This window comes from Vollenhovia emeryi, unplaced genomic scaffold, assembly GCF_000949405.1.
Source record: "Vollenhovia emeryi isolate VEMERY1.0 unplaced genomic scaffold, V.emery_V1.0 DF939141.1, whole genome shotgun sequence".
Taxonomy (NCBI): Eukaryota; Metazoa; Arthropoda; class Insecta; order Hymenoptera; family Formicidae; genus Vollenhovia; species Vollenhovia emeryi.
In genome coordinates, this window is record NW_011967225.1 from 1084802 (window position 1) to 1111774 (window position 26973).

Genomic DNA, 26973 nt, shown 5'->3' on the forward strand with positions numbered 1-26973 from the left:
GATGAAGCCGCTCACTTTTAGCATTTTCACTATGTTGCAAGATACAGAATTGACCTCCTGGTCTGGCGCAGTCCAGCGCGCGGTCATCCCCGCGAGTTCGGCGCGTTCCGAAATTTATCTCGCGGGGAACTGCGACTCTCTCCGTTTAGTGTTTACCTGTATACATATATATCTATCTATCTATCTATCTATCTATCTATCTATCTTATCTATCGCGTAATACAACCGCTCGCTTGCGCACACAAGTGATCTTTTGTTCCGACCGAGCCGTATCGATAAGCACGGGCAACCGTCAAGCGTGCGTGTGTATGTATACCAGCCCGACACGTTGTCTCGGCTGTTTGTTGACGTGATCGGCTGCACTGTGCAGTCGCGTGCCATGCGCGCGCGAGGCTTGTCCATCCTTCTGCGCGAAACTGCGCCGGGGTATTAAGCTGGCGAGCGTGGATCGAGCGGAGTCAGTGCGCCGCCAGTCGCCAGACGCTCGCGAGGTACCGTTGAACCAGGGACCGGGGGAGACACGCGCATTCTCCCATTCCCCGCACGCAGGCGGAACTGCGAGCTGTCGTACGGGAGTGCCCATTGTTCGCGTGGCAAGCGATGATCCCGTGAGGCCGCGGCGCCAGAGGCCCTGAGTTTCTCTCCCTCGTACGACCCGGGCAGCTCGAGCTATTCCGAGGGGGATACCTCGCGGATCGTCAATCATGTGGAAACCCTTCGAGGCTGGCAGCTCGCCCGTGGACTGGTGCGAGCGCAACTACCACATCTCGCCCAGCATCGCCGAGTTTATGAACACGGTTCGTATTGCGCGTTTGTTTACACGCGCTGTCCTCTGCGACGACTCTCTCCCTCGCCGTTCGCCGTGTGTGCATCTCTGATCTCCGATCAATTTGGAAATTTGGTCCACCTGGACGAGACGATAGTCCAGGGGGTCAATTTTGTATCTTGCATTCTAGTGAAAATGGTAAAAGTGAGTAGCTTTGGCTCTTTCTAACCGCTCTCTTAGAGACGAGACGCTCACTGTTAGCATTTTCACAGTATTGTAGGATACGTAATTGATCCCCAGGTGTCGACGGTTCTCGAGTCACCGGCAACTGCGACTCGGTGGAATTGCGTACTGATCCGGGAACGAGGAGCCCTAGTAGCACAGCGCACTGGCCAAACGTTGGTTAAACATTGACCCAATACAACTAAATATTGGGCCAATGTTTAACCAATGCACTGTGCTACTAGGGAGCTTTTACCAGGAAATCCTGAGGAACGAATTGGCAGTAAAATCTTATTGTTTTATATTTTCCAAATTGGTCGCGAAAATGTTGAAAACGCTTAGAATTGAACACTAATTCAAGTGCTAATTTGTTCCCAGCTTTTCTTTTGCTAAAGCGGGTTGGTTTCCTTGCACGAGGCAGCTTCCAGGTTTGCCAAAAAGTTCGGAATTTTAATTGAGAATTGATTCGGAAATGCGGGAGCTTTTCCATAAAATCTTATTGTTTGATACTTTCTAAATTGGTCGCAAAAATACTCAACGCTGAGCATTGAACACTAATTCAAGTAATAATTGGTATCCAGCTTTTTCGCTTGGGCAGGTTGGTTTTCTTGCACGAAGCAGATTCCATGTTTATCAAAAAGAATTGGAATTGAGAATTGATCTGGAAATGAGGGGCTTTTCCAGAAACTCTGGGAACGAGAGAGCAGTGAAATCTGAATCGCCTGATACTTTCCAAATTAATTGCAAAAACATCTAGTGTTGAGAATTGCACTAATCCAAGTGATAATTGGCTTCCAGTTTTGTTTTGCTGATGCAGACAGTTTTCTTGCTGATTCCACAGTGGTCGAAAAGTTTATAAATCAAAGTTCCATAGATATGCAAAGTGTATCTGTGATAAATGGTTTCCGCTACGTTTTCTTTGCCTGAAACGTACAGATTTTGCAATGACAGATGGTTTTCTGCACAGACATTTCACATTTATTAAAAAATTTACAAGTCTGAGTTTCGTAAAGACGAAGAGCGAGAACGGTTGTTGAGAACCGGTTTTCAGTCTCTCTCTCTCTTTTTTTGCAGACAATTCTTGTGCTACGACGGATCATTTTCTGCACGAGACAAATTCCGCATTCGTAAAATGTCAGTTAATTCACAGGTGAAAGTTTGATAGATCCCGAGATAACGTCTGTGATTGGATAAGAGAATCGTGCTATAAGCAAGACAAAGAACGGCTATTTCACAATTTGGAATCTGTTTCTCCCGGACCGAAGGCGTCCGGGGTATCAATTGAACCACGTGAATTGCGATTAAATTATAATCAAAAACTGTAATTAAATGAGAACTTTTCTAGAGACTGAAGGGTTTCAGCGGACAATAAAGTCTCAATGTCTGGTATTTCCTCAATTAATCGCGAAGGTATTTAACGTGGGGTATTGCACCAACACAAGATTTTCACAAAGTTCATAAGGCTCTTGTGTGATAAATATTCGAAGGAATGAAGGAGTAAAGAGACAGGATGTTAAATGTCTACATAATTCTTATTCTTAATTTATTGCGAAAAATATTACCTCAGCCGGGGTTTGAACCTGGACGCCCTCTCACTGGGCGGGCATCTCGCCAATTAATTATGCGTCTCTTAACTTTATTAGTTATTTTTTAAATAATGGAGATACATGATTGTGCTGTGTCTTAAGACTGATTTAAGTCGGCGCGCGATTCCATTTCGATTTTTGGTCACGATATGTGACATTCGTGAAAACGTTAGACTGTTTATTCAGTATTATCACATGCCACGGTGGTCGAATTGGTGAGACGCCCGCCTACCCACATAGCACAAATGACTGTTTGCCGGCTGATAGTCGACATTTTTTAGTCACCTTGAAGTCAACTTTTTAAGTCGACATTTAGTCTACTATCTATAGAATGGTTTATTGTCGACTTTATCTATTGACTGAAAGTCGACCTAAAGTCGACATTTTCAGGAATTTTAAAGTCACCTTTCGGTAAAGCGAAAAATTAACTAAAAAATATTTTTTCGGCAAAGTGCAAAAATGTGTAAAAAATATCTTTTTGGCCAATCTTTCTGGTCAATATGTCGAACCGATATATAGCGAATCGACGTCTCACTTTCCGCGTGTAGCGCGATAGTCGCGACATGCTTATTCGTGAATTATAAGTGTCTTCCTGATAGACGACAATCGTATTTGGACATAAGATGAGTCATATTTTTCGCGTGGCTATCGAATTAATACGATGTAATGTGTCGATTAATACAAGTTAATCAAGGAAACCTGTCAAATTTGTCAAAAATATAAAAGCGCATAATTAAGTAATATAATATATGTATACTCTGGTTTATTGTCTGTTTTTTTTATTAAGACATATGCTTATTATAATTATTATTCAAGTTTAATTGGAGCATTTTCAAAGACTTGATCAATATAATTTTCTTATTTCTTAATTGTATTATATATTGTAAATATTATACAATTAAAATATAAAAACTTTAATCAATCAGGTTTTCAAGATGTCACTATTAAACATTTAGTAGTTAATATAAATAACGTAAAATTGATTAAAAGTTGACTTCTAATTGCCATAAAGTAGACTTCTGGTCGCCATAAAGTAGACTTCTAATCATCATAAAGTCGACTTTTAATTGCCATAAAGTCGACTTCTAAGTCGACTTTTGGCTGACTGACAGCCGACTATAGTCGAGTCATTTGTCGACTATTAGTTGACTATAAGTTGACATTCAGCTAGACTTTGTTTAGACTTCTGCTGCCGACTGACAGTCAACTAATAGTCGACTTGGTGCTGTTTGGGTAGTGAGAGGCAGCCCCCACGGAAAAATTAATTTTTCAAAAAGTAGGTGATCACATATGGTAATATATTTCATACATTTGGTATATAAAAATTCTATTTGTAGTATATGTCAAAAATATACTAAAAATGTATGTGTAATATATTAACAATATTTAAATTATATTTTTATGTTGTGGCAAATGAAATCAGTTTGATCTCCGCTGGTATAGCGTTGAGAACCTAAATTCTAAGATACTTAGAACACCTAATGTAATATTCCTTTTAATATTTTTATATAAAATATATGATAAAATATACAAACTATACAAAACATACATTAGACGTATATAATTATATACACAGCTATGTATTATAATGAAATATATATTTTTCCGTGGGGGAGGTTCAGACCCTGGCTGAGGTAATATTTTTCGTAATAAATTTAAAATAAGAATTATTTAGACATTTGACATCCTATCACGGCTCTTTAGTCCTTATTCCTACAAGATTTTCAGTTTTTTGTCGAGACAGTTTTTTTGCTCGAGGCAGATTCTAAATATGTCGAGGAATTCATAGGTCAAAGTTTCATAGATTCGCGACAAAGCTTGCCTCGTGATTGCGAACAAGGAAACAGTATTACGCGTCAACGTGACAAAGGATGTCTACTAGAAAGATAAGATTAAAATTTGTTTGTACACAAAGAGCGGAGAGAGTGTATCTAATCGATTTGTATCTTGATTTCTTCTTATCTCTGATGCATAGCGAATATTTTATCTTCCAGGAATTTTATCGCGGTAGTACGCAAAAAATTGATAACAATTTTATTTGAAATTAAATCTCGCGCTTTAGGGCAATGATATTACATTTCCTGCTGAATGTTAGTTTGTACGAATGCACAATAATATTTTCTCGCGCGGAACCGCGTCGATGTTACGTCACGCTCGCGTTTGATAAATGAATAAATTTGTTGAGAGATGTACATAACATAAGTATGAAAAGAGAGCGGTACAGTTTTCATTGATTAATCTTATCTATTTTTATTTTCCAGCTGAGTAATGTGGTCTTCGTGTTGCTTCCACCCGTGCTCATGCACCTGTTTAGAGACTATGCGCGCTTTGTGAATCCAGGAATTCACGTATTCTGGTTCCTACTGATGATAGTTGGGCTCACTAGCGCGTACTTTCACGCCACTTTGTCCCTGATAGGTGAGAATATCAAGTGTCACTCAATAATTTAAGAATAATGCGTCAACAGCAAAAGGAATAGCGTTCAAGTGTTTGCTTGAGACACATTTGCTTAATCGGTGAAATGGACATTTATGTTGCGTAATAGCTAATTTTGTACGTGTATGCGATAGGTCAACTATTAGATGAATTGTCTATTTTGTGGGTGTATATGGCAGGCTTCTGTATGTTCTTTCCCAGAAGATATTTCCCCAATGTCGTACATAACGACAGAAAGCTCTTCTCTATATGCGCAACGTTGCCCACTCTAATCGCTACCGGCTTGGCCCTCATACATCCGGCCGTAAATGCTTTCGCATTGATGAGCCTGGGCGTACCGGCGTTTGGATTCTTGGTCATGGAGCTCAAGAGGTAAATTTCCTGGTACAGACATTTCCAATGTAGAAAGAGAACCTCCGATTCATGTAACGGAGACGTAGGGACACGCGGTGTAGACGCCGTAGTACGTTGAAATACACGTTGTAACAGTGTCTTAAAAACTTTTCAAGGACCACCTCGATAAGAGTGTACAGACTAGGATTGCGGTGCGGCGCCATGTGGATACTGGCGGTAGTCTGTTGGCTGAACGATCGTCTGTTCTGCGACACCTGGCTGAGTCTGAACTTCCCGTATCTCCACGCGCTGTGGCATCTGTTCATCTTTATTGCGAGTTACACCGCGGCGGTGCTCTTTGCATATTTCGCCGTGAAGGACGAGAAGCCGCAGCAATTGCCGGTGCTCAGGTACTGGCCCAGGGACGACTTTGAACTCGGCATACCGTACGTCACTATTCGAAGTTATATGAGCACGAGTTACAATATGAACATATAGTTCTCGTGAGAGACCTCCGAGATCAGCATTAACATCGTGATGCGTTATTTATTACGATGGTATACCTAATATTTGGATTTTATGCAATATTCGTCCGTCTAATGCGCGGATGTATGGTGTGGTGTCCCGTGATTTATCGAGATGTAATTTTGATCGTATTTTATGCCGTAACCTGTTTTAAAGAATCATTTGTAAAGTCATAAAAAGAATTAAATCGTAAGAAAATGAAAAAGAAAGGAATATATACAAGAAATTTCGACAAGTGACACTGAATACCTAAGATTCGGTGATAATTTTACAAAACACTAACTGAGCATATATATATAGTATTTGATTTATAAAATACACTAAATTCACTGCTATTCTAAAGATGCTTTTAATTATTTAACGCGATGATTGAAAATATCGATGACTAAGTAGTAAATTACATGTCTCATAGTAGCCTAATATTACTACCTGACAATTAGCTTTCCCCTCTAGTGATATTAGTTGGTAAAGTATTTCTTATCTGAAAACCTGGAACACACCTTTCAAAGAGAGTTTACAGCTTTATAACGAACGTTTTCGTTCCGTTGTTACAAACGATGTAATAAGTTCTGTACATAATTGAAAGCAGCGTACGTAAAGAAACGAAATCATTAATTCCTCGCGAGTAGAGCGATTACAAAATCACAGATATTTATGATTATATATGTACATTAGCGAATTAGAAATTATTTATGGAATGATTATATTGTGATATGCACTCTTGTTAACTTTTTTACAAAGGACTATTTTATAAATGTGCTTTAATACAAATTGTATCAATCGTTATTAAGAATGTCATACGCATGCGTGTGTATTTTATATTTTAAGTACCGGATAACGCATGAGGATAGGTAGGTATACTTAATAGTGTCCTATTAATTAGAACGGAATCTCAAGATTCTAACAACCATCTTATTGTTAGATGTGAGACCACCTATATACAGGGTGGGCTATTTTTATCCGTACAAGGTAATATCTCCTCAGGTAGGGGCGATAGCGGAAAATGCCTCAGACAAAAGTTGTTGGGTTTCGAAGAGGACATAAGATAGTGTCATGAATTAATTAAATTTAACCTTGAGTAGTTGCTTGAAGTTCACGTGAATTGTGTATTATACTATCTTTATTATACTATCTTATTCTACTAATTAATATGAACAACTTTTGTCTGAGACATTTTCCGCTATCACCTCTACCTGAGGAGATATTACCGTGTACGGATTAAAATGGCCCACCCTGTACATGTGCAATAAGGAAAAAATATGTTACGGGTGAAATATTTAATTTTTTGCCATACCGTAGAGGGTAACTACAATTCTGGTTTAATGAAAACTGTATGCAGGCGAAACTGGAATGTTATACATTTTCTATATCACTTAGATATACAAGCGTATAATTTACATGTATTATTTTCGATCGTTTTAATATAATCGTATTGTACAATCGTGTAATTGTATTATACAAATGTAATGAGGATACCAAACAAATATCAAAGATAAACAAATCTGTACAATCAAGTGGCCTGATTAAGGAGATCCAGTTTCATAGTATTCTCCTCTAAAACACATTACATTCTTATCTGTTTCATGGACCTTGACTTCATACAGCAATTCGGGAATGTGCGTCTTCAGTTCCTCGAATATGTAAATCGCGACATTCTCGGTCGTTGAGACTGTCTCTCTGAAGTAGTCCACTTGCTTGTCTATATTTTTATGATCCATCTTATCCATCAGCACCTTCTGCATACAGTCTTTCAGGTCCTCCAAGTCCATAACCATCCCTGTTAATGGATCCACGGGTCCACGGACAGTTACTTCCACTGAAAGTGAATTAATCCTAGCTTGATGCTGTGTCAATCATCAAGAAATTTAACATAAAACATTCAAAAATACAATAGCATCCAATCTTTCAGTACATCAATCTTTTTCTCGCAGCGTCTTTCCAATTTATGTGCTAACGACATGATAAACTGATAATGCAAATTACCGGTATAGTTGTGACCATGACCAAAAATATTGTTGCATTTGCCGTACAATTGGTTGTTCTCCTCCTCACTTAGGAACGGGCTAAAATAAAAATTCTTTAATTCGATACAGTTTTTACCACCCATTCCACGAATTATTCGACTAATTCAGAGATTTTTTTCGTAAGAAACAACATCTTAACATACATGCATCGCAACGTTGCTGTAGTTCGAGAATGAATTGAATCTGAATTAGCTTCTAAACGACTGAAAAGTGAAGAATTTTTTTCGGAAATGATTTTCTAACATCTCTGACACCGGGAAGCGGTTCTTTGTTGAAGCCTTCAAGCGAGCAACTACTTGATTTTAAGATTTGTGATTCGAATATTGAAGAATTGAATGCTCGCCAACGACGTTTGCTTTGTCAAACGTTCTCCTCTCTTCGAGGATGACTGTACTGATCGTTGGATCTATAGGTGTCCGTTAAATCAAAGATTCGTCCTATTACCGGCACGGACTCGTTCACCTGTTCAGGCGATGGCAGCAGGATATCTGTGCCTTCCGCGTCAAGTAAGCGATCGGCCTTCTCTCGCGACGTGGATCCATTGTCCAACGGGGACACGCAGACACGGAGCTCGAGAATGTCTCGAAGGTGATGAAATGTTCCTTCCAGCGAATGCGTGTAACAGTGATTAATCAAGGCTCGCCGCAACAGCTGCAAATTGACGTAATCAAATATTAGATAGTCCATAGCGCGAGACACCGTGTCTTTTGTCACACAATGTTTTTTTAAAAAAACAGTATAATTATATGAATTAGAAATCTATTTTAGAGAGCCAAGTTCCCTGTGGAAAATAGATTTTACAAAGCGCCTGTCGCAAATTTTGTCGGCAAGATGCCAGTGAAAATATAAAAGGGAATCTGCTCTGCAGAATGTGATGGCAGGTTGATCGCGTAAACCGAGCAAGAATCTGCTATTTCACATTTAAATGTCGATTATATAAAAGAAAGTCCCCTATTATGAGATAGCAGGGTTTTCGCTAAATTAATAGACTTCATTTATATTAGTTTTGTCGTGAATCTATCGCTCTTGGAGTAAAATCTGTTTAGTGGAAAATTCATTGTTCGATCGTGTAATCGTTGTGAATAAAGATTTGTGATTAAATTGTGATGAAAACCTGCTATATTAGAAGCTTATCTCATTATAGAGGACTTTCCTCTACTTGCACGACATATAAGTGGTTTTTAATTTGCAGTTCTTTTAATTAAACTATTTCTTCTGTTCTGTGGTGCTACAAGAATTATATTTGTTTCTTTAATGTATTTCAGTTGCTTTAGTTGCAGTAATTGCAGTTTTTTAAAGTAATTAAAGAAACTGCAACATAAACACCACACATATCATTATTAAAAGGAAATATTGCTTATAAAGTCACGGAATGCCAGAAACGATTAATTACTCCAGCGCCAAACACTAAATGTGAAACTCGTAATGTTCATATTAAGTCGTTTTAATGCCAGCCGAGGTTTTTATAACACCGATATCATATCGGCATTATTTACAACGTCGACAAATGAAATCGCGACGCAAAGTATTATTTACGTCGTTCGATGACGTTGTGTCAATTGAAATCCAACGACGCTTTTCCAACTTGAGTATTATCGGTCGAACGAATATTTACAAATAGTTCTTTGCACGCTGACTCAAGGTTCCATTTTCAAAACAAATATCTTTCTTCCGCGAGCACACGAAGTCGACTTCGTCTATTTTTACTACGAACGCTGCGCAGATCGAGCGCGAAGACACATCTTTTCAATTAATTGTTCTAATAGATTTTCCTATTGGAAACATGGACAAACTCATAGGAAAATATTACACCAATCTAGACTACGTTAAACCGAGGATTAACAAGAATGTGAGTATTTAGATCCGTGAAAACGGAATGTAAACTGCAAAGTTTGCCGTTGAAATTGGATAATCTAACGTAAGTTTTTTTTTAAACGATCCGATCGTTGAAATGCGTAGTAGAGGAAAGTTCCCTATCATGAGACAGGCTTCTAATATGAGATAACGGAGGTTCTGCTAAATTAACAGGCATAATCTGTTGATTCCACCATTAATTTATTGTCCTTGGAGTGAAATCTGTTAAGTAGAAAATTGATTATTAGATCGTGTAATCGTTGCGAAAAAAGATTTGTGATTGAATTTGGACGTTAAAAACCTACTATCTCACCTTAGAATCCCGTCCCATAATAGAGGACTTTCCTCTACTATCGCTTTACATTCGTTTTCAGGAAAAGACAATATCCGCTCTAACCAAGGATGTAAAATTTGAGGGTGAAGATTTTTTGGATAGGTAAACACACGGGACGAGCATTCAGTCTTAATGCGAGCGGCGCGACGAAAGTTACAGGCAAAAATCGCGTTTATCTCTGCTTCTATCACATTTTTAACGCTTGCTTTTTATATTTGTAGACGCATAAGCACGGCAATAACGATAATGACATATTTACCTCTTTTCGAATTGGCCAGTAATCACGTAGACGTACCTCAAGCTCTCGCGCAATATTTATGGTCGACAAATTATACGTCTGATCTCGCTTCCGGTAATACCGCATCTGCAATTGTAAAAATATTTTTTTAACATTTTATCTTGTTTATACGAATAGATTGCGTTTCTGTCCTTCTTTTTGCAGAAAAGGGTAAGAAAGAGGCTTGGTCGTTAATGCTGACGTTTCTTAATTTTTGTACAAAGGAGGTTCAGCAGTTTTTGGAAACTTCCCTCATGTAACTATCCAGTTAAAATTCGTATCCTATTGTTAATCGTTAAATGTATTAATTAGTTAATATGTCCCTTTTGTGGAAAATTAATATGATTATACACGTCTGTCTTACAAAGTCTTTCGAATGTCTTTATATATTCTACCAATTTTATTTGCAATAGCTATGCAAAAGAGAACGAAATGAATCATAAGCAATTTCTCTCTCTCACTCTCTCTCGCTGTTTCACTCAATTTGATGAATTTTTGAATTTAAACATGTATGTGTCCACAAAGATTTTCGATAATAGATTGATATTATTTTTCTATTTTAGCAAAAACTCATCAGCAGACAATCATCTATACAGAGAGTATAAAACCCTACTTTCACGTAAGAGAGAAAGAATATATTTACGATGTAATGCAAAAAATACAGGATTTTGTTTCTTGTAATCAAGATTATCAATATTTTATACAGATCAGACCATTGAAATAATAGTCCTAGAAGATTCGGATTTATATGCGGTTTTTAACTATTTAAAGACGTCGGAGAACTGCCGATACTTGAGTAAAATATGGGTACCGCATTCAATAAGATGCAGTTTTTTATCATTAAAAAGCAAATACTTAATAAACAAGAATTCCAATACTGCCATTCGTATATTCAAGTCTAAGCAAGAATTACTTACACCTCCTACATATTATAAAATAAATATAACGTCCATTTGGTCCGAAGATATTGCGGCTGCAAGGAGTTTAGCAACATCCTTAGATGTACGCCCAATTTAATTTTACAACATCGCCAAACTGTTTCGAATGTTATTAACGATTTTTCTTTTTAACAGAGAAATATTGTTCTCATAAATACGTTGGATTTTTATGATGGCACCGTGATTATGCCTTACGTGGAAATATTCAAAGTTTCACTGCACAAACATCTCGAGTTGGACGAAGATCAACACATAATGAGCACGATTAAGCCGGTAAATTCGAAGAGCAAGTCCAATGCATCTTCTGCAAGCAGTTACAGTCTTCTGTTTTATGACGGCGCATGGCAAAGGCCCATGAAAGACAAATATTGGACAAGTGAGCACAGCGAACTACAAACGGCGGATGCAACAAGGTACGAATTCGCACATCTTGCCTGATTCGAACCGTCGGAGAATCTAAAATTTATTAACTTTAATAACCGTCACGTCTGTAATAAATTTCTAATTCGTACGTCATTCTAGCGAGGATATCGACAGATGCGTTGTGTCAGCTAGGAAAGGGTTCAAGATCTGGAGCGCGTGGTCCACTGAATCCAGAATGCAAGTGTTGTCCAAGTTCGCGAACGCATTGAAATACACTGGGTATGTCGAACCGTCCAGTGAGCAAACTACCGCGATATGACTATAGATCGGCAGCAGATTGGCCCCGGTTTTCACTAACGTCGTTCAACTTTGATCTTAGTTCAATTCATCCTTCGTCTCTTCTTAAGGTTCCTAAGGTCCGTTCATCAACGTTGTTTAACTTTAAGCTTAATTCGTTCCTCTGTAACTTTAGAAAGAGACAAACATGAATTAAACTAACAATAAGATTAAAGTTAAGCGATGTTTGGCGAATGCGGGTCTTAAACATACATTGGTAGAAGTGGACATTAAACAGTTACAAAACGGCAGATTCTGCGGCCAATTGCCTTCCGTTAGCAAATTCTGTTACAATCTTCTGGCGTTCCATCGACAAGATTTATGGCAGACACGCAAAAAATCTGCTCTCCGCGGATCCGACTGGACAGATACTAAAGTTTGTCGCGTCTCTCGCGATGCTATGTAATAACTTTGTCCCGTTTTCTTTTTCAGTAAAGCCAAGTTGTCCAAAACGATACACAAATGGACAAAATTTCCGCATTGGTACGAGAATTCGTGGATTCCCGCATTTCCGTCGTACATCTCGCTGGTGAAAACCCGCAGGCCGAGAGGCGTCGTCACGCTCATGGAGAAGGAGGAGACAAATCTGTTTAAGAAATTGACGCAGAGCTTAATCATCGGCAATTCCGTCATCGTGTTACATACTACGGAAACATATAATATAATGCAGTATTGCGACCTGCTTTCGACATCCGGGATACCCCCGGGCGTTGTAAATCTGCTGTCGTGCAGGAACGTGAAGCCCCTGAGCGAGTGTTACGACGCGTCCGAGCTGAGAGACATATATCACCAGTTTACCGTGAGCAAGCAGGTTGCAACTTACACTCGACTAGTCTATACGATTACTCGAGTAGTCTCTACAGAAATAGACTTAACTATGACGCTCGCTATTAGTAACGAGGCTGTGAGCAACGCAGATGGACGCTCAGAGTGTAGTAAGACTTTAAAGTTCTAATCCACAATGTGCCTTCTGCGTCTAGAAACATTCTATTTTATATAAACAGATCAAAACGCTCAACAAATTTGTCAACAATGTACGATTATACAATGTATAATATAAAATTTATCAACTTGCATGAATTTTGTAAACGTATACATTAGCTACAAAATAGAATGTTTCTAGACGCAGAGAGCACATTGTAGATTAAGCTTTAACATCTCGAGATCTTACAAAGGGACACAAAGGACATCTCTGTCTTTCGCCAGTCGATTCTCTAAAATAAAGGTTCGCGATTAAATGTCTCTGCGGGCGTTTCTAATCCGGGTGTTGCGAAAAGAGAAGATTATGCGAACGTTGGTCAGAGCCATCGTGTTATCATTCCACGGCGCTGTCATTCGTGTGCCCACGCACGTTACGGAAATTTTCCTCTTTTCTTTACGTGGGTCTTCAATTCCTCGCAAATATTGGCAATTATTTGTGGGCATTTAAAAAGAAACATCCGAACCTGCCAAACTCAGCTGCGGTCGCATGACGGACGAGCACGTAGACACGGTTCACGTAGAGACGCCTCGAACCTAATCTAATCCTAACCTGATCTGCGCAATGGAAGTTCGGAGCAACACCAATCAAGACCATTGAAGGTCCGTTCCGCGTTGCGTGCCCCAAAACAAGTGCAAGATGAACCTAAAAATTTTTTTCCGAAATTTCATGTTCGATTTCTAACTTCTCTTTCTCTCTACAATGTGCGATTTATACATCTGCCTCATATTTTACATGCCGAAAATGTAACGTAACAAATGTAAGTAGTCGTAATAAAATAGCAAGTAAAATGAAATGGACGTAAACAATTAGTACAAAAAGCTTAGCTGTGGAAAACGAGGGACTAATGCCCGATTTCTTCACATCCAGTTATGTTACGGTTAAAGTTAAACGGGAGATAACTACCAGATCCATGCACGTGATTGGCCAAAACTTGAGATTAACCTCCGGATAATTTTATCGGGAAGTGAAAAAATCGGCCATTAGGTTTATTCGAAACTTGTAGAATCTTAACTTGAATTACATTCACCTGATTCGTGTGCTGCGTCTGCATAGATTATTATTATTATTAAGTTTCTGGCTCCTGGCTCCATCTGGATCCAATACGGCCATGTCTAGCCAATTATCGGGGGGGGGGGGGGTGCGTCTGCATAGAACAAACCTAAAGGCCGAATCAGACTAGCAATTACTGACTCGGTTTGGGATTGGTGATTGAAGATTGCTTCTAGCCAATGGGAATCGAGTAAATCGCTGACTGCTTCTCAATTGGTTAGTCTAAAGGCTTGAACCACGGACGTTGGAATACCTGAGAAACGCGAAACGGCGGCCTACGGCCTCGAGGGGGTTCTCGACCGTGATTGGCTGTCGCTCTCGTGTGTTTCTCCGTCCGCAGTCCCGCGAAGGGCGGCCTTTTTTCCCGTCTCCCACAGCGATGGTTTGAGTTCACGCGGAATCTGCTCGTCCGCCGTACGCCGTGTGTGCGCCGAGTGAATTCACGCCCGGGGACGACGTCGGTCTCCCCCTTTTTCATCCCCTCCCGGTTTCCTTCGCGCGAGTCGAGTCCCCGGCCCCGACTGATGATACGAGACGGTATCTACTGGGCGAGAGTAACGTCCGCCGCTTTGGTGTCACCCACCGGTAACGCCCTGTCTCATCCGCAGGTATTAGTCATTCGACGGGACTGGCGATATGACGGCCGTCTAACAGGAGAGGTGACGGAGAGGTAGACAGATAGAGAAAAGGGATAATCTTCTCACGGGATAGCACGTCGAGATGGACAGCAAGGGGAGGAAGATCATCGTATGCGACAATGGCACCGGGGTAAGGCCGCACGGCTCTCTTGTTTCCCCTCGCGGGAGGCGCGCGGCCGCCTCCGCGTGGTTTCTCGCCGCGCCGACCGAAAGAGGATGCGCCGAGTTGGAGTTCCTCAGGTCGCCCGTGTATTACCGGCACCGATGCAGTTTTTCCCATTGCAGTTCGTCAAGTGCGGCTACGCCGGCGCCAATTTCCCGGCCCACATATTCCCGTCTATAGTCGGACGACCGATTATCCGAGCTATCAACAAGATCGGCGACATCGACGTGAAGGTACGTTGCCTCAGACTACGAGCTTGAGAACCTAGGGCCAGCAATGGCAATTTTTCGTCTCGATGTAGTATGCCTTAGCAGTCGACGTTTGATTCACTGAAACATCACCGTTTGGTTATTCTTCATTGTTAAACGGTTTTAATTTATCATGAAAGTTCACGTCTGTAGAGCGAACGAATACAACGGTTGTGTTCACGAGTGTTGGGCAAATCTCGATTTCGACTGTTCTCGATTTACGAAACTGTAGGAAAGATGTGACAAACGCGCGGAAGGAAAAATGTAGCCGCCGTAGCCAAAAACTGCATGTGGCGACTAAATTTCAGTTGCAAAATATGAACGGAGCTAATATTTAGCTAAATATTTTGCTACTGTGCCTATTGTACTAGTCTACGATAGATGATTTAGGGCCAGTTTCACAAACGTCGGTTAACAGTTAATCGAAGATTAAGATTGTCTCTCTCTCTCTCTCTCTTCTTAGATGACAAGATAGAAAAAGATAGAGAGTTGACTGAACTCTCGTTAACAGTTAACCAACGTTTGTGAAATTGGCCCTTAAATGCTCAAGTTGCTGAAGCACCCAAGTCTCAGTCTACAATAGGTAATGTAAACCCTAAGCCCTAAGAAATTGACCGATCACAGCCCTGTATTCTTCTCATTTTTGACCGCGATCGGTCAATTACTTAGGGCTTAGGGTTTACATCAACTATTGTAAACTGGAACTTGGGTGCTTCAGCAAACCGTTCGCTGTGGTTTAGAAATGTGTAAGGTTTGTTTTCTGTTCCTGCACTGGTGAAGTGCACTAGCGCAATAAATTGGAGTAAGACTAGTATATGTTTTCTCATTCTAGCTTGCTGCACTAGTTCACCAGTGCAGCAACAGAAAACAAGCATATAGCTATGGCAGCAAAATATTTTTAGCAAACCATGATTGGCTACGGTAGCGAAAAGTTTTTTTTTTTCAATGCATACATCTTGAAATTAAGGAAGAGAACCGAGGGACGTAGTTTTCTTATGTATCGATCAAGCTACGTAATGAAACTGTGATCTTCGGACCTTTAAATTGCTCAAGTGTATTTAGCACAGACGATTAATAAGAACAATTATATTTTCAGCAAGAATATTGCGTCCGTGTAAGTCCATTATAAAGTATTACGTCGTGTGCCCTCCCTGCCCCCCTAGCGCTTAAGTCCGACTGAAAATAATCTACGTGCTTGTCCACTGATGTAAATAGAACGGTTTGAGAAGCTAATGGCGTTTAACTAACAAAAGAGAAAATGCGTTTGAAATGTAAGACGAACGTTATTCACAGTATCTTAATATTTAATCGTTTGACGAGTTTATTAACAATTCCTTCGAGTTCTATTGTTATCGTTAAACGAATGACTTTACATCGTGTGAGAAGATCCATTCGGTGTACTGGATGCCCATGTTTTTCTTGCGAGAGATGTTGAAAATTTGCTGGTGGCGTGAATGTCACGTTTGCTTTGACGAAGCTAAAAGATGTGCCTTTGCCAATACATTCGTCACAATAATGATCTGCAATTTTTATACTTGCGTGGGTACCTGCGTACATATTTATGCTCTTCCTATGATTGTCTAATATATTTGTGTGCTTACATTTGCTCTCGTAGGATGTGCTTAACATGCCTGTAAGTTTATTGTACTTTATTGACGCTATACACATCCGTTGAATCAGTGTTTTTATGAGAAAGAACGTTTTCTCGGCCGTAGGCGTGGGAGTAGTGTCGTATAATCCGGCCAACTTTCTTCCAAAGTGCTTAGGTAGACACGGTTGGAAACGTCTAATGTAGAATACTCTTCTGACATGAATTGCTGTAACCTGAGTCTCGCAGAACAGATTACCGTGAACCGTAACATTTTATGGAAGTATTGGCTAAATCTTGGTATACGAGAAACAATCGGAAATGTTTATCATCTTTCTGTTGTAAAATCCTGTTAAGGCAACATTTCACTTACCGTTTTAATTTTCTTCCTATTATACATGACAGGTTCATTGCACACATTTTGGACACTTAGCTTTGGTCAGTGTAGCATAAACACTTAGAATTTTTGTACTATGGATATATTTACTATATGCAAAGTAGTTCTTCGTAAAATGAACATAACATACCTTGGTGACGCATGCAGAGTTTTGATAATTACATATTATTGCCGCAGGACTTAATGGTTGGCGATGAAGCGAGCAAACTTCGTTCTATGTTAGAGATAAGTTACCCAATGCAAAATGGGATAGTTAGGTATGTACTTATCTTGTACCGAGTACTTGTGCTTGACGCAAATCATTGCAATACGTTCAACACTTGATAGAAACTGGGAAGACATGTGTCACGTGTGGGACTACACGTTCGGCAAGGAGAAGATGAATATTAATCCTAAAGAATGTAAAATTCTGTTAACCGAACCACCGATGAATCCCATCACGAATAGAGAAAAGATGATAGAGGTAACGTTGTGCGGTCCAGTTAAAGGTTGAAATCGTGCGAACGGAGAACCTGACGAGTCACGACATTGTTTCAGGTGATGTTTGAGAAGTACGGTTTCGCCGGCACGTACATCGCGATTCAGGCAGTGCTGACACTGTACGCTCAAGGATTGATCAGCGGCGTCGTCGTGGATTCCGGCGACGGCGTTACGCACATTTGCCCCGTGTTCGACGAGTACGCTCTGCCGCATTTGACCAGACGGTTAGACATAGCCGGGCGCGATATTACGATGTATCTAATTAAATTGCTGCTGCTGCGCGGCTACGCGTTCAATCACTCGGCCGATTTTGAGACGGTGCGTATGTTGAAGGAGAAACTGTGTTACATCGGCTACAACATAGAAACGGAAGAGAAGTTGGCACTTGAAACCACTGTATTGGTAGAGTCCTATACCGTAAGTAAAATATTGTCCGCACTAGTGTAGTAATCCATATTTACGTAGCTTGACTTGGAAGACATGCAAATCCTTGTAAATACTTTCAGCTTCCCGATGGGCGTGTGATCAAAGTGGGCGGTGAGAGATTTGCGGCACCGGAAGCGCTGTTTCAGCCTCATTTGATTAACGTCGAGGCGCAGGGAATAGCCGAGCTGGTATTTAGCACAATTCAAGCGGCTGATATCGATATCAGAAGCGAGCTGTACAAGCACATCGTTCTGAGCGGCGGTAGTACAATGTATCCGGGGCTTCCATCGAGGCTTGAACGAGAAATTAAGCAACTTTATCTTCAAAGAGTATTAAAGAATGATACCACTAAATTGAATGTAAGTGCATTATAATTAGTAGCACTGGTAGGGTAAGTGTACCAGTAGTTGACACCTGTTACTTTTGTTTGTTAAAAAAAATGAGGTGTGAAAAAATAGGATATAGATTAAAGCTTACGCTAGAGTGTTCTTTGTGACGCGCGGCTCAAATCTGTATCCTGTGTTTATACTTCTTTTTTTTTAAACAAAAGTGGCAGGTGTCCACTGCTAGTACATTTACCCTATGTACCGCGGATGTTTACGATACGTAATTTCTTTCTTGTAGAAATTTAAGATAAAAATTGAAGACTCACCTCGGCGTAAGGACATGGTTTTCATGGGTGGTGCTGTATTAGCGGAAATAACGAAGGACCGAGATTCCGTGTGGATAACGCGGGAGGAATACGAAGAGAAGGGTCTTAGTGTATTAAAGAAATTAGGCTCCTACGAATCATAAGGAAAGTCATAGTAATGTAGGCTATACAATTTTTAATGGGCAATCAAGTGTTTTTTATACCTTAAAAAGGAAACGTCGTTCTTGAGAGTTAGACTTGCGCAGCAGTTTTATGATTTGTTATATAATTGTAAAAGGGTACTTTAAAAGAAGTACTTTAAAAGACTTACTAGCTGTTTGATACTAAACTCTAGTACACTAATGTATTCTTTGGTTAAACGTGATGTAATTTCAAATAAGTCGACAAAAGGTAAAGGATTTCGAAGAAGGAACAATCGAGTATCATGGTTTCGGTAAAATATGAAATGTGAACATTAAATATTAATTTAACAAAATCGTGACTTCGTCATGTTGCGAACAGTTATATTCGATTGAGACATTTTCGTTAATCAGGTACGAAACGATGTTGCATTTAATGTGTATTTATAGCTCTCAGGTAAATGTTCAACATATCGATTAATTTTTATCGTTACTTACGTGATACCTGATGAAGACTTCATTCCTGTTTCCTTGTATTTGTCAAACTCTTCTCTAAAAGAAAGTGTAAATACAATTGAAATTGTAAAAACGATTTCATTCGATGTGAACACTATCTGCCTTTCCATTACGGTAATATGTAAAAAAAAACCGCATAATCGGTGCGTGACTTTACATTTGAAGTCCCTATTTCGTATGCATACATGTTATGAAACACGAATATTATACGTAATATAAGGGAAAATAGCCACTAATCTGTTGTTAATTAAAAACTGTTTGAAATTAAATAGTTGGATTTGTATATATGGAATGTTGAGATATTTACAACTTTTTCTTATTATAAGCAACAATGCATAGAACTGTAGAGCGAACACGGCGGTAAAATCTTAATTTTATGATTATACGTACATCGAAAAATATTTTACAAACAATGATTTCTAATTTAGTTCTGAATTTACCATGCTTGTTTATGGTGCTCATTATTAATGTCACAATCACATGCGGGTCTGCGATCTTTTCATTTCAGTCAATGTATTACCATTAATTGTACTTTATATATGTATAGGTATGTGTATAGTTATTATTTCATGCAACATATAAGAAGTTTTAAGATATGATGCATTTACACTTAGATATTCTTTCGTGAAGCGTATTGTACAGATAAATAATTTTTTTACACTTCTTTTCTATTTCCACTAACAAGTCATGTTATTACTTTCCATAGGAAGAAATAGTTGCTCCTCTTTAAAGAATCGTAAAGATTCACAAATCGGACATTTATTTTCCGGGATTTAATATTTTAAAAAGTTATACAGTTAAATTTAAATTATCTGGTAAAATACATAGATGATTGTAGGAAAGAATTTTATACAGACATATGTACGTATGTCTATGAAGTATAATTTCTCCCACAAATGTTTCATTTAATTGATAGAAATTAATTTGTTTCACCAAGAGATATACACTGTACTTCTTCGTTCCTGTGCTCTTATTGTACGATGAAAGGTTTGACCGAATGGCATGATGTGGAAATGATTGTTATTTTATAATAAATCTACAACAGTCTTTTTATTACGTTTTTCCATGTGACCTTTATATCGCATAGCAATGTACACATTTTTATGTACGAATAAAAATAACAGTATAATCTGGTATCATACAGTTCAGCGTTTAATTAGATTGCAATGTGTAACAAGAGATAAATGTATATGCATCCAATTTTCGTTAAAGATTTGTACAATTGGATTCTGCGACAGCGTTCTGTATACAAATATAACAGGCTGTTTAAAGAGAAAAGGGAAAGTCTGTAAACGGTGCTGCAGCCACGCGTGCTTTATCGAAGTCGATTTTTTTTTCCGAGTGTACGTAATTGCTGTACACTCACTTATATCATAAATGGCTTTTAACGTAACGGTTCACCCCCCCCCCCCGCATTCGCAAGCTATATAAGTCGATTATCTTAAGCAAATAAAAAAAGAAAAAGGTAATATACAAAACGGTATCACTCTTACGTCGTAATGGCCGTTCTACAATTCCTACAGTATGTAACAATACAAACTTGTTTTTACAGTAATCACGTGAAGACACTTCGAGATAGTGAATAAGGAATTGGATGGAAAACATTGAAGTTCTTTTTCTTTCTTTCTTCTTATCAGTCACATTCAGAATGTGATCGGCTTATTCTTGCATTGATCGATACAAAAGTTCGTGAAACGCTTGAGGAACTTTGGATACTCTCTCTTGTAAACGGCCCGTAAAACGGATGCCGGGGCCCAGCCACCTGGATTGACTGAAATTCAAAATCAAACTGTACACGCACGAAGAGATACATAAATACAAGGATACTTAAACTTTGTACAGGATTAACATGACGCTCTGACGTGAGTAAATTCGATCGAGAGTACATGAACAATGTCAGTCAGAAAATTTTACAGAAACATTTTAAATATATTAACACATTGTTGACGGTATACCGCAAGACAGATCAGTTCCCGCTCATTTTTGGGATCTACATGTGTGAAATATGCATGCACCTATACAAATAAACCTGTTCCCATAGCTGTCTTTATAATATCCTTATACAAGTGAAAGCCGCCAATTCACGTCACCCGTCGACAAGCTGTTAATTACGATAGCTAACAAAAGAGTGACTAAGTTATTGAACATCAATATACTCACCAACTGAACAGTACGTTATCTTACACGTAATATTCTCCCTCTTTATTTCCTCCTCATCCTTCGGGGGATCGATAAATGTTTGGCATACAAGACAAACTGTCAGATAAACTCTCACGCATTTTCCCGCGTTTGGCTGAAACGATTAATGTCACTTAGAAACCTCAACTGGAATCTACTCTAAAGAAATTTCTGCATCAAATAATGCGTAATATGTACAGGATAATCGGGATATTCAGTACTGTGGTTGCAGACTATCCACAGATCGTGTGCGTCGCGATCCTGATCATCGGACACCCGGCGCATATGCGACCAGAACAACGCGTCCCGCTGGCTCGCCGGCCAGATACGTTTGTGCGTTTGCAGAAATATTAGCGTGTCCTTGGAGATGTTCTCGACGATCGCCATGTCCTCCAGGGTAGCTTCCCAACCGCTCCTGTATTCGGGACTGAAGAATATCTCGCAGACCTCGTGACCGGTTACTCCTTTGACGACGTGACAGGCCTTGAGAGGGTCTACGACCAATCCGTCAGCCTCCTCCTCCCGCCGGTACATTCGCATATCACCGTCCTCGGCGAATAACTGCCAGCCACCCGCTCCACCTACGCCGAGCCGAGCATAGTGTAACTGCTCCATCGTAACTCTCTCTATCTGCAAATTGGCAATAGAAAATAATTAAGAGAGGCAAGCGTTTCAATTATACCACAAGGATAGAAATGATTAACAATCGTTGTTATATTAAGAATTATCGTCAATCAAGAATTTATTTATGTTAACCCTCTATGCTATTGTCATATTAAAAATCGAGTTACTAATGCATATTGATGTCGCATAAGTACACTCTCGGTAACAATAAGAATAAAATCAGAGCAACGCAAACGAAATTTAATTACCTCAGGCCATAGCCTGTGCGTAGACGCTGTTGTGGTGGGAGACGTCAAAATTGAAACGGATTTCTGTTTTAAACGGTCCCTTAGTTGATTCTCCTCCTCGATTTTATCCAGACCCGTCTCGACGGCATCGTAAAATTCTTCATCACAAAGAGCGCTGTGTGGACCTTCCTTGAAAAGAAAGTTTCACGACGTTACTGGAAGAAGTCTAAGTAATCTCAATGCCTACGGATCCCAGGAACAGACTGAAGGAAATTCTTGTGTGTGCTATTTTTTTTCTAGCGTTGGCTGCCATAAATAATGAAGAGAAACCGAGGGGGAAACCGCTGAGGGCATTGTGGTGTACAGATTTGCGGCATTACTAGGGCATTTTTTGGGCATTACGTCTTGCCGGGGCATTATAAAGATAAAATAAGATAAGACAAGATAAATGAAATAAAAGAAGATAATAAGATAAAGTAATGCCCACTGGGCATTAGTGGGCATTGGTGTACACGCACCGGCATAAATCCTGACCCTATCCTTGTGAGGTGCACGCACACAACTACAGGGACTCTAGTTGTGTGCGTGCACCTCACAAGCATAGGGACAGCATTTATGCCGGTGCGTGTACAAGATTTTGGTCAGCGGTTTCCCCCTCGAGAGAAACAAATATAGCAATAACATAAGCCTACTGTTCTACTTTTGGGGGATAAATAATTTTAATTATTATTTATACTATATGTTTTACAAAAAAACACGCGACAAATCTTTGAAAATGAAATCATCATTTTGTTTTTAATTAATCGGAATATCGACTGCATTCACTCTGGGCGCTCACGTGCAGAGAGCGTCATTCTATCTTTATTGCACGTGGTACGTTCTGGAAAGATGAAATAACGTGTTTCAACATGTAGACGTCCAAAATGTACGCAACCATTATCGACACAACGAACTTTGCACGTGCTCTGAGGTCAGGGGTGACGAACATCGTGAGTTTTTTAAAACGCAGAGTTGACATTAGCCTTGACTCACAGCCATAAATACTTAATAAGCGAGAGGTTTCGTCATTTCTTGGTTTATATTTCTGTACGATGCAATTTTTCTTGCACTTATTAAGAGCGCGCGTCCACCCTCTCGGCCTTCCCCTGCTGGGAATCCTAATTTAACTTAATATATAATTCACAGTGTCTAAATAATTATAATATTAAGTCCGTTGTGAAAAACAATACCTCAACCAGAAACTTCATTTTTCTATTATTAAGATTTTTAACAATACAAGTGGAATGATACACAGAGATGTACACGAGGAATAAATACACAAATCCGTGTCTCTTGGTGGTTTACAGGATACTAAAGCCAGCGTGCACGCGGTTGACGCGGTGCCAGTTCGTCTGCTGGATCGCGCGTGCGCGCTTCTTCTAGTTGGTGAAAGCCAATTAGAATGCAAACTGTTAGCTCAGATGACTTCAGCCTATATCACGATTGGCTCTCGCTAGTCAGCAGAGGCGCACGCAAGCAATCCAGCAGACGAAGAGCATCGTGCGCCGCGGACTTGAGCGGATAAAAGATTTCCAAAGTAGTGACCTAATTCATAATTGCGAAATATAGTCAGAAACACATTTCTCTTACTTTCTAGCACATAGGTGTTACTTATGTCACTCACTCCGCAGAGAAGTTCGACGCGATGTCAGAAAGAATTTTTCACGAATAAACAACTAGATACCTTTGTACGAAAGTATTTGTGATAACAAAAGATTTGTTATCAGGAATTTAGGAAAAAATTGGTCACGCATACAAAAATGTCCAAAGATGTTAGTTTCTCAAAAATTGGTAATTATGGCTGCAGTAAAGCTGTCGCTTCGAATGTTTCGAATTATTCTCCTTCTCCTATCGTTCAGTAAAAACGGAAGAGAAATGCTTCGAAGCGTTTGTAGCGGCAGCTTGACCTGCATGTACCAATTAAAAGTAAAAATGTCTTCAGCAAATTTCACACAAGTCGTTCGTTTTATCCCTACTATTTAGTCCCTATATCTTTTAAAAACTCGTCAATCCCAATATTAACAGTTATGTAAGTTACGTGCTGTTGAAGTGTTGCACAATATAGTGGACATACAGCTTCAACAGATACGCGATGTCCATATCAATAAGCATTGGAAATACATAGTGCAAAAGAATCTTTTGCATTCTTCAATTTTTTCTCGCTTTTCTTTGGTCTATTACGACGTATAGCAGCACATCATCAGGGTTGAGAAAGTTACTTTATAAAAGTATCTAGTCACAGTTACAGCTTTTTTCCTTAAAAATGTAACTAGTCATAGTTACAAGTTACCAATTCTAAAAAGGCGTTACAATTACAGTTACTCAAGAAGTAACGAATCGTCACTTTGCAGTTACTTTCTTTCTCTCTACTACTTGCAGTTAAGTTACAGTTACAAATGGAGAGAAAGTAACGAAGTTAGAGTTACCAAAAAAAGTAACTAACTGTAACTTGGTTACAAGTAACGAGTTACTTCCCAACCCTGCATATCACATAGTTGTATAATTATAAATATTTGTGTACAATTTTGGAATAACCAAAATAAAATAAGAATTTAACACAACAGAGATCTGGGATGAGACGTGGCGCTTGACAAAATCGGTCGACTCGTAATCAATGGATTTCTGGTTCAAGTCCCGACCTTCATCCCACGTACACAATTTATTTGTTTCACGTCTTTCAGCTTTAAAGTAAAACTTTCGAAGCTGACTAAAGAGTGAGATTGTTGAAATATGAGATTGCAACTAATTTTCGACAGTACTAAACTAATACACACGTAATATACAAAAATACAAATTGTGACACGACGAGAAAGAAAGAAAACCAACGAACCAACCTCGTAATCGGGACCGCCGTGAATAACGACCCTAGGCCTCGGAGAGCCGTTATGATGCATGGCAACCTGATCTTTCAGGACTTTATACAGTTCTTGCAACTTGCGCTTCTTCTCGACTTCCTTCTCCCATCTACGGCGCCATGCATCCTCTCGCTGCACCATCAATTCGATGCAATGTTGCAAGGTTGCCAACACCCCTTCGCTGGTGGCTTTGAAAGTTATCGCTTCCCCCTTGAAATCCACCGATTGCTCGGCTGGATTGAACATGGTCTCGATTATTTTCTCTGCGAAATTTGTCGCAACAGAGTTAGTCAAATACGTTACAGGCTTCCTCTAGTCTCAATTATAAATTAAAATCCATAGGTCTGTCCCCAAGTACTTGGGAAAGGGGCAAAAGCTGAAAGTTATTTACCCTCCTTAGAAGTGTTCTTGGCATTTTCCGCGCAGTTATCGAAGTACTTCTGCAGAGTATCGATCTGCTTGATCAGAATGTCCCGGAAGGTTTCGATTTCCGCCAACTTTTCCTTCAGCCCTCTAATGCCGCGCTTGGTAAGGCTACCCGCGCTCGTCGTCGATTGCGTATTCGACACGAGCGAAATGGCACTACCGTGTCGTTTGAGACTGTTCTCACTGCCATAGCCGGATTCTGACTGTTTCGCGGCAAACAAAGATTACTGTGCGCTGTGCTCAAACTCTGACCCGGTGGGGTCCACTATTTTTGCAAATATCAACCAAAAGTCACATAAAATCTTTATTACCCGCACGCAGATAATAAGACAAATTGCAGGACTCAAGATACACAAATTCAATCTCATTATTAATCTTATTAAAATAGTAGCCGTGTAATTTATATATCGGTCACATAATTGTATTTGTAAAAATATACCAAGATAACATATCGCGCATCGTTACCTTGTAAGACTTGAGGACGTCGACCCATCGCTGCTTCTCCTCCGGACTGTTTGCCCTCAAATACCAGACCAGGCAATCGTTTACGGACACATCGAATCTACATTCGTCAAACTGGTGTGCCTGTTGAAACGGACAACTTAACGCAATCGCTCATTGGCCTGGGCCGTTCGCGTTTACATCGCCGGGCGTGATCGCGCGACACGACATATAATCTATCTGACCTCTCACCTTGATATTAGCTTTGTACAGACTAATCGAGCCACGACACCCGTACCCGCTGTCCTGCTCGGATTTGTAATAAGACAAAGTACCATCTTTGAGTACAATAAATCTAGTTTGCCAGCCATGTATGTAATTTGTCCATTTGGATAGTGTACCCTGAAGTTCCGGAACTATCACCCCGTCGGAGTCGTCGTCGTCGCCGTCGATCTCGGCGTCAACGATGCACTCGGTGTCCTCGTTAACGAGACCCCGTGGTGTATCCACCACCTCGTCGGCCATTCTTGGGCCGTCTTCGTACGCGATATCTCAATCGACTTGGCGCTCGGCTGCGGGAGCGCCTCCTGACATCGCCTGGGAGGCGAGTCCGGGGGCCCGTGCGACAATTCGGCGGGCCGCGCGAGAGCAACGACTCCGGGCGGCGGGCGGAGCGGGGACACGTCGGACGGGTCAGCGGGTCACGGCGCGATGAGACGTCTCAGAGCATCGCCTCTGACAACTGTCGCACATAACCTGTACGTCAAATACCACTCTTATCGGGAGACGTCGATCGAGGAGGGAAGCGCCGCTTGGGGCCGCTGCACTACGCGCAAGTACGCGTTAAAATGACGGGGCGGGCGGGTGGACGGGAGGAAGGGGGATAGCGAGCTGCTATAGTGTAGTTGCACCATGGACACAGTATAACCA

At 40.1% G+C, this 26973-nt stretch overlaps 5 protein-coding genes across 8 annotated transcripts; 3 read left to right on the forward strand and 2 right to left on the reverse strand.

Annotated features, from left to right (window-relative positions):
* Window positions 1-256: 256 nt before the first annotated feature.
* Window positions 257-6073, forward strand: LOC105566990 (alkaline ceramidase). The gene is made up of 4 exons (XM_012021470.1): window positions 257-797; window positions 4836-4992; window positions 5145-5382; window positions 5520-6073. The coding sequence occupies exons 1-4, from the start codon at window positions 705-707 to the stop codon at window positions 5839-5841; spliced, it is 810 nt and encodes a 269-aa protein (XP_011876860.1). The 5' UTR covers window positions 257-704; the 3' UTR covers window positions 5842-6073.
* Window positions 6074-7132: 1059 nt separating this feature from the next.
* LOC105566991 (6-pyruvoyl tetrahydrobiopterin synthase) lies at window positions 7133-8516 on the reverse strand. Its single transcript, XM_012021471.1, has 3 exons — window positions 8355-8516; window positions 7852-7931; window positions 7133-7684 (listed from the first exon to the last, which is right to left on the reverse strand). The coding sequence occupies exons 1-3, from the start codon at window positions 8432-8434 to the stop codon at window positions 7392-7394; spliced, it is 453 nt and encodes a 150-aa protein (XP_011876861.1). The 5' UTR covers window positions 8435-8516; the 3' UTR covers window positions 7133-7391.
* A 607-nt stretch (window positions 8517-9123) lies between these two features.
* Window positions 9124-13159, forward strand: LOC105567081. Its single transcript, XM_012021635.1, has 9 exons — window positions 9124-9741; window positions 10121-10182; window positions 10302-10415; window positions 10470-10613; window positions 10921-10976; window positions 11064-11359; window positions 11431-11708; window positions 11818-11937; window positions 12427-13159. The coding sequence occupies exons 1-9, from the start codon at window positions 9676-9678 to the stop codon at window positions 12947-12949; spliced, it is 1659 nt and encodes a 552-aa protein (XP_011877025.1). The 5' UTR covers window positions 9124-9675; the 3' UTR covers window positions 12950-13159.
* Window positions 13160-14377: 1218 nt separating this feature from the next.
* LOC105566993 (actin-related protein 2) lies at window positions 14378-20302 on the forward strand. 3 transcript variants are annotated; one of them, XM_012021474.1, is made up of 9 exons: window positions 14378-14563; window positions 14635-14794; window positions 14950-15060; window positions 16172-16189; window positions 17238-17317; window positions 17388-17523; window positions 17598-17957; window positions 18047-18325; window positions 18591-20302. In XM_012021474.1, exons 2-9 carry the CDS (start codon window positions 14747-14749, stop codon window positions 18759-18761), a joined length of 1203 nt encoding a protein of 400 aa, XP_011876864.1. In that variant the 5' UTR covers window positions 14378-14563; window positions 14635-14746; the 3' UTR covers window positions 18762-20302. The 3 variants fall into 3 exon arrangements, with proteins under 3 accessions (XP_011876864.1, XP_011876865.1, XP_011876866.1); XM_012021475.1 differs by lacking the exon at window positions 16172-16189 and adding an exon at window positions 16691-16708; XM_012021476.1 differs by lacking the exon at window positions 16172-16189 and having other exon boundaries at window positions 14379-14563.
* A 4-nt stretch (window positions 20303-20306) lies between these two features.
* On the reverse strand, window positions 20307-26867 carry LOC105566992 (collagen type IV alpha-3-binding protein). 2 transcript variants are annotated; one of them, XM_012021473.1, is made up of 8 exons: window positions 26296-26867; window positions 26068-26187; window positions 25568-25805; window positions 25156-25409; window positions 22304-22471; window positions 21630-22061; window positions 21414-21546; window positions 20307-21024 (listed from the first exon to the last, which is right to left on the reverse strand). In XM_012021473.1, exons 1-8 carry the CDS (start codon window positions 26566-26568, stop codon window positions 20897-20899), a joined length of 1746 nt encoding a protein of 581 aa, XP_011876863.1. In that variant the 5' UTR covers window positions 26569-26867; the 3' UTR covers window positions 20307-20896. The 2 variants fall into 2 exon arrangements, with proteins under 2 accessions (XP_011876863.1, XP_011876862.1); XM_012021472.1 differs by having other exon boundaries at window positions 25156-25439; window positions 26296-26866.
* Between the last annotated feature and the right edge of the window lie 106 nt (window positions 26868-26973).

Coding starts and splice junctions, on each gene's coding strand:
- LOC105566990 (XM_012021470.1), top strand. CDS start 705: ATGTGGAAACCCTTCGAGGCTGGCAGCTCGCCCGTGGACTGGTGCGAG. Junction 798..4,835: donor TCGCCGAGTTTATGAACACG/GTTCGTATTGCG, acceptor TTTATTTTCCAG/CTGAGTAATGTGGTCTTCGT. Junction 5,383..5,519: donor TTGGTCATGGAGCTCAAGAG/GTAAATTTCCTG, acceptor AAACTTTTCAAG/GACCACCTCGATAAGAGTGT.
- LOC105566991 (XM_012021471.1), bottom strand. CDS start 8,434: ATGGATCCACGTCGCGAGAGAAGGCCGATCGCTTACTTGACGCGGAAG. Junction 7,932..8,354: donor TGCTGCCATCGCCTGAACAG/GTGAACGAGTCC, acceptor TTTTTATTTTAG/CCCGTTCCTAAGTGAGGAGG. Junction 7,685..7,851: donor TCATGGTCACAACTATACCG/GTAATTTGCATT, acceptor ATTCACTTTCAG/TGGAAGTAACTGTCCGTGGA.
- LOC105567081 (XM_012021635.1), top strand. CDS start 9,676: ATGGACAAACTCATAGGAAAATATTACACCAATCTAGACTACGTTAAA. Junction 10,614..10,920: donor TTTTTGGAAACTTCCCTCAT/GTAACTATCCAG, acceptor TTTCTATTTTAG/CAAAAACTCATCAGCAGACA. Junction 11,709..11,817: donor CAAACGGCGGATGCAACAAG/GTACGAATTCGC, acceptor ACGTCATTCTAG/CGAGGATATCGACAGATGCG.
- LOC105566993 (XM_012021474.1), top strand. CDS start 14,747: ATGGACAGCAAGGGGAGGAAGATCATCGTATGCGACAATGGCACCGGG. Junction 17,318..17,387: donor ATGCAAAATGGGATAGTTAG/GTATGTACTTAT, acceptor AACACTTGATAG/AAACTGGGAAGACATGTGTC. Junction 17,524..17,597: donor ATAGAGAAAAGATGATAGAG/GTAACGTTGTGC, acceptor ACATTGTTTCAG/GTGATGTTTGAGAAGTACGG.
- LOC105566992 (XM_012021472.1), bottom strand. CDS start 26,568: ATGGCCGACGAGGTGGTGGATACACCACGGGGTCTCGTTAACGAGGAC. Junction 22,472..25,155: donor ACGGCGGTCCCGATTACGAG/GTTGGTTCGTTG, acceptor TTTCTTTTCAAG/GAAGGTCCACACAGCGCTCT. Junction 22,062..22,303: donor CGCACAGGCTATGGCCTGAG/GTAATTAAATTT, acceptor GCCAATTTGCAG/ATAGAGAGAGTTACGATGGA.